The 16,790-nt window shown below is 46.2% G+C and overlaps 3 protein-coding genes across 3 annotated transcripts; 1 reads left to right on the top strand and 2 right to left on the bottom strand.

Annotated features, from left to right (window-relative positions):
- Nucleotides 1-2,168: 2,168 nt before the first annotated feature.
- Nucleotides 2,169-3,845, top strand: F4812DRAFT_465530 (uncharacterized protein; the record flags this gene model as incomplete). Its single annotated transcript, XM_047938445.1, has 1 exon — nt 2,169-3,845. The coding sequence occupies one exon, from the start codon at nt 2,169-2,171 to the stop codon at nt 3,843-3,845; it is 1,677 nt and encodes a 558-aa protein (XP_047789204.1).
- A 996-nt stretch (nt 3,846-4,841) lies between these two features.
- On the bottom strand, nt 4,842-6,969 carry F4812DRAFT_70062 (uncharacterized protein). The gene is made up of 2 exons (XM_047939327.1): nt 6,280-6,969; nt 4,842-6,210 (listed from the first exon to the last, which is right to left on the bottom strand). Exons 1-2 carry the CDS (start codon nt 6,821-6,823, stop codon nt 5,129-5,131), a joined length of 1,626 nt encoding a protein of 541 aa, XP_047789203.1. The 5' UTR covers nt 6,824-6,969; the 3' UTR covers nt 4,842-5,128.
- Nucleotides 6,970-7,708: 739 nt separating this feature from the next.
- Nucleotides 7,709-13,805, bottom strand: F4812DRAFT_70044 (ARM repeat-containing protein). The gene is made up of 3 exons (XM_047939326.1): nt 13,271-13,805; nt 13,164-13,210; nt 7,709-13,111 (listed from the first exon to the last, which is right to left on the bottom strand). The coding sequence occupies exons 1-3, from the start codon at nt 13,433-13,435 to the stop codon at nt 7,861-7,863; spliced, it is 5,463 nt and encodes a 1,820-aa protein (XP_047789202.1). The 5' UTR covers nt 13,436-13,805; the 3' UTR covers nt 7,709-7,860.
- Nucleotides 13,806-16,790: the final 2,985 nt, after the last annotated feature.

The raw sequence follows: 16,790 nt of genomic DNA, 5'->3' as shown, positions 1-16,790 counted from the left end.
TTTTATTATTAAAAATTTTTTTTTTTTATTTTTTTTTCCAAAAAAAACCCTTTTTTAAAAAAAAAAAAAAAAAAAAAAAAAAAAAAAAAAAAAAAAAAAAAAAACAGAAACCCTTACCTAACTCCTTTTAAATTCATGTCTGTGAATAATTATCAGAAGGAGTAAGGAAAATTAGCATCCAAAATCTTTCGACGTATTTTCCTCTACCTGTTCTATACCGACCACGCCATGCTTCAACAAATAAAAAATAATCACATCGTATATCCTCAAGTCCGAACTTACTGCAATACATTACCAAATTCAAATTTTGATAGACCACTATTTATAAAGTGGTATGATAGTGATGACGATGATCTTGTCTTCTTCAACGTCTTTTGGGCTGTGTACACTATAGGTATAATTTACACAAGGTCCACCCAGAGCCGCATCATGGGCATCGTTTAACGTCTAGAGTATCTCCTTCAAGGGAGGACAGAGCTGGAATCTTGCATGACATGAGAAACCCTTCACTCCTGCCTATAGAATTCCGTTCCCACCTGCTCTTGCTAACTTGGTATTACGTTTTGAGACTTTTCGAGGTTTTGATTTGTTGAGATAAGTGAGAAAAGGACTCTAGCAAGTTCGCACGCACAAGAGGACTCATGGGCAGTCTTTTATCAGTTAATATCGATCCGTCAACTCCCATGTGCTGTTTTGTTATGTTCTTATTATCTCATAAGCTTTGGAAATTAAGGGATGTCTTAATTCCCCAATTTCTTGTGACGCTTTTAATTATGCGTCATTCTAAGTATGAATATGTATTTGAGGTTCCATATCTATTAACTACAGCAAGTACTTCTATACAATCGCCGAGTATAACAAGCACATCCACATAGTTGCCGAATATAACAAGTATATACCTTTATACGATTGCCGACTATACCTAGGAAGTAATTCTACACAGTTGTTGAGTTGTCATGACTTTGACAAGTGTGCTCTTATCCTATCGGCGACTATAGAGAATACTTCTATACATTTGTTGACTATGGCAAATACTTCTTTAGAAACGCCGAGTATAGTTTGGGCAGTTTTATAGTCGTCGACTATAACACGCCGTATTCTATAGTCCTCACTTGTAAGATGTACAATTTAAACTTGTCAACACTCGCCCGACGTTTTCTATAGTCGTCAAGTATAAGCTGCCGCCACTTATAATCGGCATCAACAACATATCGTCTATCATGTCGTCGACTATGATACGTACCTCTTGACAGTTACCAACTGTAGCATGTACATACCTTCCTAACTCAGTTTTTCTGTCAAACAGTACCCGCCCTACATTCACTTATCATATATTCTCCTTAGCCAGTGTGTACCCGCCTTGCGAGAAGTCACCTTGTGTACTTGCCTGGTATAACCCCTCTCCTAGTGGTTGATGATAGCCTGTGCCCGCCTTTTGAAATAAATCAACCAGCCTAAGTTACGCAAGTTTCCCGTGCACCTCCCTAGCAAGTCCTCTAAACCCTCTGACATTGGCCACGATATGTAACCTGACCTGGGTTGCTACCGCAGTAACTGTTCTGTCCCTACCTTCCAGTTTCTTCTCAACCCCAAGGCACACTCTTCTCTGGTTTTCTATTTAAACACCCAGACTTTTCCTTTCTCCCACATTTTTTCTTCCCATCTCCAAAGTTCCAACACTAGATTCTGGTATGCAATCAAGTTTTTCAAAGCCTAAAACATCATTGCCTAGGTAGCCATTCTTTCTTCTAAGATCAGTTGGTCCAGCCTTTTGTCAAGCGGTTTCAGCCTTGATATCAATTTGATCAAGCCTCATATCTGGTTTTCAAAGGTTAGTATCTCCCTATCTCCCCATGACTCTTCGCTTGCTCTGTGACCTTCGCCTCTTCTATGAATCGTCCCCCTTCTACATGCCTATCACCTTTTCGCCTCCCCTGAAAGCACATATCATACAAATGCGATGAAGGATACCTATCAACGCTACTGAAAAGACATTACTCTCTTCCATACTGACTTGTTCCCCCCTCCCCCAACTTATCATCTTATACAACATCCCCGACCATATAAGCCTTCATCATTTATACTCTTACCATCTTCCAAGCTATCATTGACCCCTAACCCGACTCTCTTCTGGTCTATCTAGGTCTTTTCCCTTACCAGCCACCATCATGCCGAAGCTCAAGTCAGTAGAACTTCAGGCCGATACTGTCATTTGGGGATTGGTCTACCGAGACCAGTATAAGAACGATGTAGAGAATAAAGATCTGCATCAACTGCATCAGGAGGCTCGAAACACAAAGAAGAAGCCCCAGAAAAGAAAAGCCGCCAAGGAAGAGAAGGATGACGATTCCGATGATGCCGACAAAGATAAGAACGATGACGACGACAGCAATGCCGGCCCTAGCGGCAGCAACAACAACGATAATCCAAATATTCTCCCTGGAGAGGAACTGAGCCGAGCTATTAGAGTTCAGGATGGTATGCATGTCACGGGACTGCTATGTGCGGACGGATCACGAGTCAACGTCAACGCCGGCGAACCCGGTAGATACCAACTAATCTTAGGCTCGGGACGCCACGTCGCACCGGATCGTTATCAGCAGAGAACAAGCCTCCTCCGAGACATCCACTGGGATATGGTTTATATCACCGGACAGTCTTACTCCAAGGCCTCCGATCGAGAGGGAGTTGATGACCACATGATGGGCCCAGCCAGGGCCAGTCAGTCGATAATGTGTAATCTTGAAAAAGATATATTTATCATCGACAGATCGGCTTTGGCGTGCATCGACAGGCCGAGAGACGGGGGCGGTGCGTCCGAGGACGCAGATTCGACCCGGGCCAAGAGGGCTCGAACCCGCATCGAGGATTGGCCGCTCCGACCACGCAACCTCGCCTTTAACCTTAACGACCCCGCAAGCTTGTACATCTACTCCTACTTCGTCGACAAAGCGGCTCGACACGGCGACGCAGAGATCAGGGCCCTCCTGGAGGAGAAGAAGACTGTTACTTTTTTTTCTGGTCCGGAAAACTGTGACCACAACGATTGTAATGCCTGGCGCGCGAAGCAGAACACCAAGATGCGCCCACCGGCCACGAAGAAGGTCCTGAGAAGCTCCTGGTGGGCGTTTGCGGACTTCTGCCCCCTGCACACATCGGGCAACTCATTCACTGTCTGGCCCCACGCCCAGGACCTCATTCAGACCAAGGGTGTGGGCGGCGAGGCCGCGAACCGTCTGCGCGCCTGGGCCCACGCGATGCTTAATCACTCGTTTCTGGCCGGCGGCTACAGGGTTGACCGCTACCGAGAAAATACACTCGACGCCCTCGTCCGCTGCCGAAACGAATGCCTGGTGGTTGGTCACTTGCGCGGGGGCGGCGGCCAGATCGACCAGATCGTGAGCCAGATCGCGAGCGGCGGTCCGTGCTACAGCTGCGGAGAGCAGCACCCGCAGGCGAAGCAGTTCGGGCACTTGGCCATCGACAAGCACCAAGTAACGGGTCTGATCTACCTCCACTTCGGCGGAGCCCGCGGAGAGGCGAGCTCGAGCGAGGATTCGAGCGGGGGTTCTGGCGGCGACGACACCGGCGAGGGAAAGAACGAGAGCGGCGATCAGGACGAGAGCTCCAAGCCCGATTCGTGTTCCGGAGAAGACGGAGAAGAAGATAGTGCCGAGGATGAGGAAGCCGGACGCAAGAAGAAGGACAAAGGCAAGGGTAAGGCCACGGCAGAAAATGATCAGGGCCGTAAGGAAGGAAGTGAGACGGATGGAGATGAGGAAGGACACGAAGCTGAAGGTGACGGAACCGGAGACGCCACTACTTCGACGGCTGATAGTGACTGATCATGATGATGATGCTGCTGCCAATACCACACCTGCCGCCAGAAAGTTTCATTCCCTTTCTGTGCCTCTTCGATTCAGCTCTACGGCGACTCTCATCGGTGCATTTTGCTCTTGGTTTCATTTCGCTTCGTTCGATCACAGCAAGTCACATTCATATCACGGGATCATCATCGACCCAAGTGACCAGAGCTGCAACAGAGCCGGTGGCCTTTTTTTTTTTTCTCTCTGATCTTCATTACAAATACCCATGGCAGCATTTGCAGGTTTCAGGGTAAAAATGTTGATTATGAGCAAGGAGTTAGGAAAACAATCCAAAACCTAGGGTTTTATAGGCAGTTGTTATTTAGCCTTAGGCAGATAATTCCAAGCACTCCCTGATAGTTTTTCTTCTTTTCCCTTTTCTTATAAGTCTTGCAATGGCGTAGCAGTGTATAAAGCAACTAATTACCTACCTCCTAACCCAATAAAAGCAGCTGCACACGTGGCATCCCTTGAGATTCATTGGTTAACATGCCGGCCTTGTTCCGGCCTTTGTTCGGCAGTCACCATCAGGACCCGGCCCGGTTACCGGCCCCATTCGGCACCGCAACAGGAGGGGCTGTGGTTGGAGACGGGGCACCCCGCACCCGGGACGGCAACAGCGGCTCGGAGGACCCAGAGCCCTAGCCACTAGGAAGCTTTGACAGGCCTGGTAAAGCCCCCGATTTGGGCAACAGCCTGATCAATACATTACTGACCATACTTGGAACAGTGACTACACTCCAACTTATAAGAAAGTCTAGGGGTCACTTCAATTTACCTTATGTATATAAGTTCCACAACATACATCTCTTACCAGTTAAATATCTTTAAAAGGATAGCGATAAATAGAATTACTTCCACACACGTAATTAAGTAGAAGTAGAGATAAAAGCTCTTCACCCGAAAAGGGGTTGAATTCATATTCAGTACGTAGTACTAATTACGAGGACGCAATCACTCATTATCATAAAAATAGCATGAATCACATCGTATGTATTAATCATTAAGAAATCAATTACCGCGAGGGAAAAGAACACGTTTCTGCTAAGAACTAGCTCTAAAGTACTAGTAGACAACGGGAGGGTGTTGTGTCTTGGCCGTTGCGGATCGTTCGCAAACAAACCAATCTAATAAAACACATGTCCCGAGCCGTGAATATCAAGGCAATATGAATTCCGTAGCCCAGTATAGTCGTGAGCTATGTTCCTTTCCTGTTGCTGCATCTGCTGCGGCGGCGGCGCCATCATCATCTACTTCATCCACTATGAGTCCTCGATGAACTCGATCATAACCGTGCCCTGCTTCAAGCCGGCCTCTTCGATAGTCTTTCCTATCTCCTCGATCAGGTCTCTGCCTGCCGGCATTGCCTTGAGCTCAAATGGGATGTTCTCCTTGCCCTCGAGAGGCTCGGCCTTTAACCATTCGTAGATACGACGAACGGGGTCTGTAATCGAGAATCTTCGAATAATACGACCGCCGGCATGGCGGAATTGTATTCTGGTCGTGGTTGCAGGGTTGTTCTCAGGTTCCACGTGAGGATTAGTCGATAAAATCTGAGCAAATGCTAACGACGTAGGAGATTGAGTAGAGTCATCAGCTAAGTCGTTAGACCCAGCAACCGCTTTGCCTTTGCCTTTTCCAATATCTGGGTTTGACTTAGTAAGGGCGTCAGGATCTTGAATGCTAGGTTCCGACGATCCGCCATTCTCGTCAAGACTGTTCTGTAAGGCAATTCTAAGCATCTCCTCTTCTGACAGCCGGCTAATATCCACGGGTTTCGTCTTCGGCTTTGACTTGACAACGGGATTCTTGCTGTTGGCTGCTAAGCTGTATCGGTCGAGAAACTCGACGAGATCCGAATGGAACTCGGTCACAGAGGGAAATGATTCTCCTGACCAGACTTTAACCTGCTCTCCGGTACGTGGATCGATAATAGAAACGTGAGGATAGTTATTTTCATCCTCGTGAGCTTGGTTGGCAAAGTAGAATGTGGTGTATGATTGAGCGAGCGGGTCGTCTAACGTGTATTGTAAGAAGATAAAATGCTCGCGGATCAGAGACGCGATATCTTCATTCTTCCAGTGGTCTCTGTTAAGGACTTGGCATCCAAAGTCGTCCAGCTTCTGAAGGTTAACAAGTATCCACTTCTTCTCCTCCTTTCCGAGGTCTCTTGCGGCATCTAACGGCAGACGAGTAATCAAAGTCGTTGGAGGTGCGAATAGATCTCTTAGTCTCCGCGATGTATTACTGGAAGTGGGTTGCATGTTTCGCGGTCGAATGTCATCGCCATCTTCGCGGTCGAACCAATCAACCGATGATTGATTGAAGGGATTTGCACTAATACCTATGAAAAGAAGTTGGTTAGGAAAGTAAACGAGAAGAGAGACAGTAGCCAAAAAGGCTCAAAGCTCACCTGGTGCTGCTCTCCGTCGACGTATTTGTTCCATAACAGCAGCATTTCGGTCTTCATCCAAACCCCAAGAGAGATTGGGCGCTGCGAGGGTCTCGGTTGTTTGTGCTATGGGTGCTCTTACTCCATCCAGCGGTCCGTGATTCTCTGAGTACATTTCTTCTTGTAGCCGTCTCGCCATCGCGGCATCTTCTTCCTCTTGCGCGGTTCTTGCTATCGCCGTGACATCGTCCGCGTCATCAAGTATGTCAAAGTCATCATTCACCATTTGCACATCGTCGTCGTCGGAATCTATGTGGATGATGCCGCTGGTATCTTCGCGACCTGTAAAAGCCCGGTTTCGAGTCGCAGAAGACGACGTAGGCTGTCTGGCTGAAGTGGAAGTTGAAACGGCAGGCCGGTTGAAGCTAGCTTGTAACTCCGGATTTTCGTAGAAGAGCTGGATAGCTTGCATAGGGTCGCCGCCCGAGATTTCGAGGTAGCCGCGAGCTACATGCTCGGCTGAGATGCCAGTTATGGCCATGAACTGGACTACGTCCTCATCCATCTTGGAAGAACTAGTATAATTATGAAGGATAAGGTGTATATGTCGAGTATTATTATATGCGCGCGGTTACTTAATTTGATGACTTTTTGTGCGGCGAGAAGCTGATAGTATCAAGCTAGGGTAAGGTGGTGAGGTGGTAAGGTGGTAAGGCGGTAAGGCTTGTATGGCTGAAAGGCTATAAATTTGTGAAGTTGCGAAGTTGTCAAGGTTTAGGTACCAGACGCCACGCACTCGATGCTTGTAGCTCGTAGCCCGAGAACCAATAGAAAAAAACGTGAATGGCGGATCTAAGTTCACAACTTGGCTACCAGGTAGCTTCTTAGCTTAAATACCTCCCTGTTGGAATTTCGTCTGTATTGAAATAATCCATCCACATCTCCTCGGGAAAGGTAACGAGAGTGAGTATTTACCGCCCGAGGCAAACAAAAATGAGATTGAAGTTGTTTGTACGAGAAATGATGTTTTGTAGCAGGTGACTGTGCTGTACTAGTAATGTGAGAAGTGCGAAGTTTAGGTAATGGCCTTTGAAGGCGGCTATTGTGACGCAACAACTATCTTGTGGAGCCAGGCCAGTGCAGATAAGCCGATAAGCCGATAAGCGACCAAAAATAGTTGGAGCCTCTGTTATCCTTCAGTCCCTTCCCGACCTTTCTCCGCTTATAACCCCGCGGTAGGTACAAACTACTTAAGTACCTGGGTACTCAGATACCTATGTACTTTGGCTATGGAGTAGGTACCTAACATACATGCATACATGTAGGTGATCCACAGTTACTAACGTACTCATCGTGCTAAAGTTAGTCAGGGGATACAATGCATACTTTACACCAACTTCGTTCTTTAAATAATAAAGAAACCTCAGATATTATACGTATTGGAATAACAACAGATGATTATTTCTTCTCATAGGCATTACGTATTACCAAACAGATCATACCAAGAAAGAAATCAAAGAAAAATTCTATTCGGTGTCTTATCCCTAACTCATCGCTTACACACAACTACATTTCCTCACATCTCCTAGAACATCTCATCTCTTAGACAGCAAGCTGTTGAGCGACATGCTCTAGAAGCTTCTGCACATCTAACGACCTTTCCGCTTCTGTCATGGACTTCAACTTCTTCTCCATCTCGTCAAGCAACGGCCCCTGCTCGCTAACTGCGCCAAAGACGCCCTTCTTTAATGCCTTCGCGAAAGCTCCGAGTGCTTTTGCGCGGTTGGATCGTTGATTTTCAAGGATTGCGTTGCTCTCATCTGCTACTAGCAGTCTGAACCATCGAGTAGCCACCGTACCGGCTGAAGAACCCGGAGAACCTTCAGAAGCTGCGGCCTGGTTCAAGATATCAGCGGCGCTGGTGAACCACGTATCTCTAGCTAACGAAATTGCTGCCTTTACTCCTTCTACAGTAGTCACTATAGTATCCAGCACAGCAAGCGGTGTTTCCCGCATTTGTCGACGATTGTAGGCTGTCAGGGTAGCTTTGAGTGCTGCATCCGTTGTCTTTTGCTCCAATTCCGTAACCTTGTGTGCTTCGTCAGGTTTCAAGTAATTTGACACGATGCCAACTACCTCCGCATACATATATAAATCCTCTCGGGCGCGAGCAAACTCCGCGAGGGCTTGGAATGCATGAGGGCGATATGTATCATTATTTCGTTTCGCTTCGCGGATAGCTATCTTCTTCAGTTGCGTTGCGAGAGCTGAATCCGTGCTCCAAAATTTCTTGCCGTGGAGTACGAAGAGAGGATATGCCGTCACTACTTTCTCTTTGCCGCTAAATGTTTTGAGCGATAGAGCCTTTTCTAGCGCAGGCCAGATTTTCTGTAGGTCCGCGTCGGCGAATTGACCGTCTTTCCCGGCGGCACTGCTGAGTGCAGTGATCATAGACGCCACAGTTATAGCACCACCGTGTTGAAGAGCCCACTTCGACGTATCGAGGCCTTTCAGCGCAAACTGTGTAATCTCATCGACGAAACGTTTAACACTATGGCTTCCACCCGCATGTTGATTCCAGACAGCTTCAAATTCCTCAGATACGTAGTCATCGGTGTCATGTTTGGCTAAGTATGAGAAAGGCAAGAGACGGGCCTCGAGGTCGGAAAACGCATCAGGGGAGACCTTCGCTATGGCTAGAACAACATCAGCAACCTTCTGCCGCCGAGTATCATCCTCGGCTCCAAAATACAAGTCTACAAGTCGCGATGTAAATCGGTCTCGAGACTCCAGGGTCGCCGATCTCAGCAGATATGCAGAACTTCTGGCATACGCCTTGTTCACTTCATGATTCCTATCCAGGATCTGCGTCTCCATTGTCTTTAGAAACTGCGCATTATACGGAGGTAGCAGGATGCTATGTCGAAGTGCCAGAGTACTGAGAAGTTCGGCGCAACCGATCTTGGTTTGCATTCCAATAGCCGATTTGATAGTTGAGACTAGCTGAGGGGCGAGTTCCTTCATGGCGTCCTCGTCAACAAACCGCAAACAATCAACGATGCATTCGAACATGGGCGATCGGGTAGCAAATGTGCCTCGTAGCTTGTCCAGGCTTTCGCGATCTTCTTCACTAAATCGTTGGTACGCGAAATTGACCTCGTCTGGCTCTACCGTACTTAGTAAACCAAGGAAATGTGTGATGATAGCCGGAATAAATGGCTTCAATGCATCACCTCCGTTTTTGACAACATCTAAGACGATTTTGATGCAGAAATACTTGATTTCCTTGACAGAATTCTCGACTCCCTTGTCAGACAACAAGAACGGGAGAACCTGAGCCATCATGGCTCTGGCTGAAGCGGAAGAGTTGTTCTCCTGGAGCTGAGTGACAAGCGTCTTCGATAGTCCCATGCATAGTTTCAGGGCAGCGGTCCTGACAGATTCTTTCTTGTCGTCTAGGACTCTAAATGCGAGCTTCCAGATCTCAGCGTAGTACTTTTCGTACTTGGTAAATGGCTGTCCATATATGAGTTCGGCAATCGCCGCGCAGCTTGCCTCTCGTACACGCCATTCCCTTCCGTCTAATATACTTTTTAACAGGTCCTCCATTATGGCATCGAAGTATTTATCGGTCGTCGCTGTCTGGTCTTTGACAACCGCTTTCCAAATATCTTCCATTGATCTTTGCACGTTGGAATTTGGATCAAACCGGTACCGATACAGCTTTGGATAAATCTTTGGATCTAACTCCGCGTCTGAGAGAATATTGCTTAATCCAAAGCGACCAAAAGCGGAACGAGCAGTCCACGTCGCGGCATTCGTGGCTAAAGCCATGAATTTATATATCAAACTTTGATCGCCAACTTCGTTAGCAAGACTAACGATGTCCTTGTAAGATGTGATCGACTTTCCCTCTCCGGTTGGCAAGGCGCCAGCGTCGAACAGTTCGGTATCTTCGTCGACCTTCAACTGTGTTTTAGTCCCGGTGAAACTGGACACCAAATCCTTCACAAGCTCTGTCTTGAGAGATGGGTCTCCTTTTTCATACACCAGAGCAAGTCCACGCGAGGCCGTTTCTTGGACAAGTTCATCTCGGGCAGAAAGCAGTCTCATGAAAGCAACCTGGCACTGGCGCAGACGAGATTGGATCTCAGGAAGGTTTGAGCAATATTGGATAATGCAGAAAAGCCATATACCCGACGATTTCAGAACGGAAGGCTTGGTGGTTTTGCAGCCATCAATGAGTTTACTTATTGTGGCGTCAATTCTAAGAGGTCGCTTTCCGAGGCCGTCGACGATGTCGGATTTACCTGATCCAGAAGGTTCCACATCCAACCCGAGTTGTACGGCTTGGGAATCCCAACGAGCGATTGCACATGCAATTGCCTCGCCGGTTGTGAAATGTACTTCCGTTCGCTTGATATCAGATAACGCGAATAATTTATCCAGGATCTTTGCTACCGGCTCTGTCTCATCGCCCGAGAGGTCAGCCGACGAAGGAATTGCTAGCTTTCCCAAGGTACTAATCGCTTTTTCATTTCCTGAAAGCGAGAGCTTGGCTAATGCGTCAATTGTCTCCGTAAGATCCTGGTCCTTCTGGGGGAAGTAAATATTCACAGTCCAAAGTTGCGAGATGCATTCCAGAGTAGAGTTTAGGATATCTGCGCTCCCCTTTCGCAATGACGATATCAGCCTTTGGTAGATAAATTGGGCATGCTCGGATACATCGTCGGGCTTGATCTTGCCATAGTAAGCGGCACGGGAAAAATAGCTACCAAGGCAAAGAAGCGAACCTTGATACTCAGCAGACTGAGAAGCAGAGGGCTCCGGGCATGACGTGATAAAATCCCGTAGACGAGAAATTAGGGCGGCAGACTGACTGCTCCATGGCACTAGTATACCGAAGACTTTCGACGCCAACTGCCTAACTTTCAGGTTATTGGACTTGATTATGGGGAGCAGTTCTTGGGTTCTTGCAGACAATGTGGATATAACAGTTGTTGAGGGTGCGAACGATAATATCTCGGCAAGACACCCAATATGCTCCTCGATGCCAAGGTCGGGATGATCTCGAAGCCCATCAAAAGCTGCATTGAGGATTTTCAATAGAGATTCCACGTTTGCGACCGCAAGATATTCTCTAATCTGGTTGCGGCTCTCCAGATCATTTTGCAGCTTTCGCTCTAGTTGTGACTCCCAATCTACCTCAAACTTGTCCTCGCCTAGTGCAGTGAGGAATATGATCTGCTTAACATATTGTAATGCTATTGGGAAAGCTCGAAGAATATTGTTAGGAAATAACGTGTATTTCGATGTCTGATCGACATCCATACGGCTTCCATCGGTTTCACGGTCGGTGTTGAAAAGCATCTCTGTCAATTTCGTCCAATCAGGCAGGATTAATGCACTCTCAGGATGGAATTTAGTAGCCCACCACGGATCGAGCCCCCGTTGTCCTTCTTCGAGCACATCCCGTCGTTCAGAAGTCCCACCACCTAAGGCGAGAATATCGATCCATCGAGCTTGAATGTTGCTGTAAGGAAGACAGTTATTCGCAAAGCGCGCTGCGACGTGCCGTGCCGTTCTTCTTCCTTGCCCTTGGGGTAAAGTCATATATTCTAAGAGCAATATTTCCAGATCTCGTATCTCCGTTGGGTTTGTTGGCTTGAAAAGGCCCATCATGCTTGACAAGGAACTTTCGATATAGACCACAATATCCGGGCTGGGGTCAGAGACTAGGGAATCAAAGAGCCACTTCAGCAGCAAATCTTTCGCCTTATACTCGAAATGGCCCCCCCTTGCGAGGGTACCAATGGTTTCATACGCATTGGCTCGTAGTCTCTGTTCGTCTTGAGCTTGCGACTGCTTTCCTCGAGGTGTGGGTTCCGGCCATCCTTGTTTCAGAATGTAGTCCTTTAGCATAAGAACGAGGGGCGGCCCAATATCATCACTGGTGTCCCTAGAAACGGATTTGTTTCGAGCAACCCAGCCCAGAAATGCCAATAATGCTTTGCTAAGCCGCAATCCTTCGAGACCGAGGGCAGATGCATCATCGCCAGATACAATACTGAAATCCTGCTTAACTGCTTCTAGCATATCTTGCTTAAAATTGCACGCGGTGACTGATTTGGAGAGCAACTTAAGAACTTGTATCCGATGGGCGGCCGGAAACCTTTTATGAGCGTCGTAAAGTGATCGAATTATATCTCTATTTTCAAGGTCAACATTAGACCGTTTGAGGACATCGTCAGCAATCGACGTGATTCGCGAATCTGCGGAACCAGCCGCGCATATCATGGGTACATATCGCTCGTCGTCTGTGAATGCACCACTGGCTAAGAAATTGGCAGCCTTAGTTTTACATTCCGGTAAGCTCAGACTAACTGGGCTACCTGGTTTCCATGTTTGAGGGCTGTTGTTCCTTAGGAACGTAATATCCTCACGAGTGAGGCCTGATAGTGAAACGAGGAGTTTCCCATCGAGTTCTTCGTCAGTCGTCAAGGCCAAATCCTGTCTCAAGAGGAACAGTTTCCCAAGCCACTGTGATATGTAGCTAGCATCTCCCGCATCCGAAAGGCCGATTCGCTCTCGAAGGGCAATATCTTCATTACTGCCTCGCCCAGGGATTTTAATCTCCAAAAGCAGACGTAAAAATATGTTGAAAAATCCAGCGGCACCGGTTAAGTTAGTTTCCTTGGAGATTCCTCGCAGTACCAGCGGAAGTAGCTCTCGGCGCTCATGCTGGCCAAGTCTCAAAATGCCTTGTTTTATAAGACTTAGGTCGAGCTGCTTGACCATAGGCGAGCTAGTCCTTTTGTATTGTTCGACAAGAGCTGCGACGGGTAAGACGACGCTGGCGTGAGGGTCAGTAAGAAGTATGATTATTGGTAGAGCATGGCACATACCCTGCAGGCTTGACGAAATTGTTGACATTTATGAACCCTTGAAATGCCTGTCCAGACAGTTTAGTGATGCACCGATTTCAGGAATATGTGGAAAATAAGACACGTACAACATCTCTTACAGCTTTATGCTGACTACCCGCCCTTTCAAGGAGGGGAACAAGTTGTGAGTGAAGGGCATCACTGAGTTTCTTCTCATCGGTGGAGACACTGGCGATCTTATAACGTATTGAGGAGATCAGCTTTAGGTCAGCGCCTCCATCGGATGAAGCCATTATGGAATAGAACGAAGATGACCGAAGTATGCAGGAGGATACGTATGGGGGGAAAGGTAGCGCTTCGTCTTTTAAATGGAAAGATAGAAGTCGAATATTATAAGGACTTTATTAAAAATTGCTGAGAGTACTATCCGCGTAGTCTTTTCTGCCTGGGCTTCCTGGGCTGGGCTGTTTCTTGCTAGTGATTCCCTAAGGCAGTCAGGTACACGACAAATTCAGATTGATGATTGACGGTTCATGTTTTTAGCTGCATCTCAATTAATTAAACGTACAGAGACTTCAGCATCGCCGCTCAAAGTCACTGGAGTCTACTACGTTCTTAACCTAAGTTTTATCGCATTCTGGTGACCGACGCTCGTTAGCCAGCAAGATGCGCACGTCAACAATAAAAAGGTAAAAGCGGGAAGCGGGAAGTGGGAAGAATGTGGCGGTACAGATCACAGCCACAGTCATACCACAAGTGGCTGCTACATCTAGGTACTATTTTTATCTTCACCTTATCCGAGTGTCTTTATCAATTGTTTTTAGGGCTTTGATGGTTTTGAGCACATCCCGTCAAATTGTTGCTTTCCGTTCCAACACATTTTTATATGAATCAATGTAGCTTACTAAAGAAGTAATAAATCGAGCATGATATACTATTGAAGTCAAATAAGCAATTCTCCATAAATTTTGTGGACTTTCAAAGCTGCTAGATATCTATCGATGCTGCTTATGAGTTTGTATAAGATGAGGGTTCATTTTTTAATGAATAATATCATATCATATGATTATTAGGAAACGACACAAGATACGGCTAAAGGAAAATATCAAAACTTCATTTATACGGAATACCTAGTAGAAATATGTCGTCACGTTATTAAGCATAGATTCTTCTTAGGTTATACTCGACATCCTAGATAAAACTTTACTTTCAATACGCAATTCATATTCGCATATACCCGGACAGAGTTTATCTGTCTACTTCAAGATTTCAGATGTCCACCCTCAATTCCCAGTCGTTCAACTAGGTAATAGATAACTCAAGTTGAGATAGGTCGAGGTAATATCATTAGTGCTACTTACAACCGTAACCTTGGTCACTGTAGCTAACCGACCCAAATGGCCCATTCTTGCCTAGGCAATTTGGAAAAGAGTTTTTGTCTCTTGACACGACGATGTTCGCTCCGACGTAGCGCCACCCTCAACTAGGGTTTTGACCTTACTTTAAGGGTGCTAACTACGGAGCGGTACCGAGCTCGGCTTGAACCTTCATCGCGCGTTAAGTTTTATGACAGAAACTCAAATACCCCGTAGATCCATGCTCTGGAAGAACCCGTATTGCGGAAACTGACTAGTTGACAAGCTTTTGCCTTCACATAAAAGCCTCAAGTTAACTCACTCTAAAACTGCCGGCATACCTGGAGTCGTATGAACTCTATCAAAAAGTAGAACTGGGAATATTTATCTACTCTAATACGGGAAATACAAAGACAGTTTGGATAGAGTAGTTTCATACACTACTAGCTCATTGGCGCGATTCAGTGAGCCCGTTCAGATCGCGAACGAGAGATCGGAAGGCCGGAAGATCCGTTGTGCACAGACGGAGCTGGGGTCTGCTGTCAGCTTTGGCCTTAGCGCAGTTACACTACACTACTCAGTACCAAACGACGAGATGACGTAGAAACTTGCCCAGAAGAGCTTTTTGAAAGATAAAATAGGATTAAATACCTACCTGACATATGTATGCTAGGTACTGCACGAAACTTGTATCGTGCCTGGATAGATCGTGCTGCCGTGTGACTCGAAACGAAAATCACCCCGTTTTCGAAGAAAATTTGTTTTCCGCGTTTGCTGAGTTTTACCAAAGACCTGAGGCATCTGTGCGTAGTGTACATTAGTTCGGTGGGTTATAATAGTTATAATACCTCTGGTGGGTACGTAAAGGTTTAGGTTAGGTAGGGTAGGATCTTGTGCCTTGCAGCCGGTGTCTTATATATGTACTATACAAATTTGGTTAACTTGGTACTTCGGAGGTAAAGGGAAAAGAAAAAAGGTAGAACTTGTATTGGGTCCCGATTGCGATTGCGGATGGAGTGGTTAGTTGCATGCGCGTAATTGCTCGCCAGCCGAGAAACTAAACTAAGTGGAAGAGGGAAAAAAGAAAAAAAAAGTTTGCTAGTCTAAAATACTAGAACAGCTGCTTACATACACCATGGAAATAAATGGACGCACAGGGAGGCGCTCTCTGCCTCCATACATGTAGTACGCAGTACTATAGTACCTACATCATGTTCATCATGTTCCTAGCTTTGATGTAGCTCATGTACCTAGGTAGATACTGTAAAGTATCGATACACATGTCTGTGTATTTGCTAATGGAAGTATCCCAGAATGGCAGCCCTAAGGAAGCCAAGACCCATCGGATCGTTCTCTTTTTTTTTCTTCGCATCTAGCAGAAAGGAATATTGATATCTACCTCCTATTTCTGATTTAAAATATAATAATATTGTGCAATGGACTCCGGTAGTATAATTCTTTCCCCCCGTTTCTAGGCCGCGCCATCCAAATAAATATGAAATTATTCCCCTCACGCCGGCGGCCCAGCGGCCGTAAGATCAGGTATCTTAACACAAAGTGCACTGTCTACAGTAAGAAAAATACTGTACTTTGAAATAATGCTTGTCATTTCTCAATCTGCATTTAGGCCGCCAACCAGGCAGGGATCTTGCAGATCGTCGCATTTCCCGGGGTGAGAGCCATTTTATGATTCGAGATCCGGTCCCAGATTTCATCGCCCTCCCCCTCGCACACACGTGCTATTGCGCCGTCACACAACCAATCTCAATTTGTTTGTGGTAGTGTCCGGATGTCGCTACATACGTCGTAGAGGCTGGTGTAAGTAGACGAACGCCCCCTTAGGGATGTATTTCAAGTGCTAGGTACTTAACCTAAAAGTCGGGTATATCTAATGGGGAGCTTGGGGATATCACCAAGCTACTGTACCTACGACCTAAGCATTTCTTCTGCTGATAATCAATATGCCATCTCAGGTCTGGATAAAGCTATTTCAGATCTACGTAAGCAGGTAGTCAAATGAATTGACTACTTACCCAATCCTTTAGACTAAATAAAAATGCAGCTTTTATAAACGTTTGAAGCACAAATCGAAACCGTCGACGGACTGCGATAGGTACAATACATGTAAACACGTCCCTGATAAAGAAATTACACTGAAGAGACGGGTTTCAAAACAAGACCTACAGGACAATGTTGAGTTGTCAACACCTGACAGTCAAGTTAAATTCTGCGAAATTCTTTAGGAATAGTAAAGTTGCACGCATAGGTACCTAAATACCAGGTAAATAAACGA

This window comes from Daldinia caldariorum (assembly GCF_022478825.1).
Source record: "Daldinia caldariorum strain CBS 122874 unplaced genomic scaffold F4812scaffold_11, whole genome shotgun sequence".
NCBI lineage: Eukaryota > Fungi > Ascomycota > Sordariomycetes > Xylariales > Hypoxylaceae > Daldinia > Daldinia caldariorum.
The sequence above is the reverse complement of the archived record's forward strand: the minus strand, read 5'-3'. Positions and strand labels throughout refer to the sequence as shown.

What these genes read in the sequence shown, in the direction of transcription:
- F4812DRAFT_70062 (XM_047939327.1), bottom strand. Translation starts at nt 6,823, where the DNA reads ATGGATGAGGACGTAGTCCAGTTCATGGCCATAACTGGCATCTCAGCC. An exon ending in TCGACGGAGAGCAGCACCAG is followed by an intron (nt 6,211 to 6,279) that starts GTGAGCTTTGAG and finishes TTCTTTTCATAG; the next exon opens with GTATTAGTGCAAATCCCTTC.
- F4812DRAFT_70044 (XM_047939326.1), bottom strand. Translation starts at nt 13,435, where the DNA reads ATGGCTTCATCCGATGGAGGCGCTGACCTAAAGCTGATCTCCTCAATA. An exon ending in ATAAAGCTGTAAGAGATGTT is followed by an intron (nt 13,211 to 13,270) that starts GTACGTGTCTTA and finishes CTGTCTGGACAG; the next exon opens with GCATTTCAAGGGTTCATAAA. An exon ending in AATTTCGTCAAGCCTGCAGG is followed by an intron (nt 13,112 to 13,163) that starts GTATGTGCCATG and finishes CCCTCACGCCAG; the next exon opens with CGTCGTCTTACCCGTCGCAG.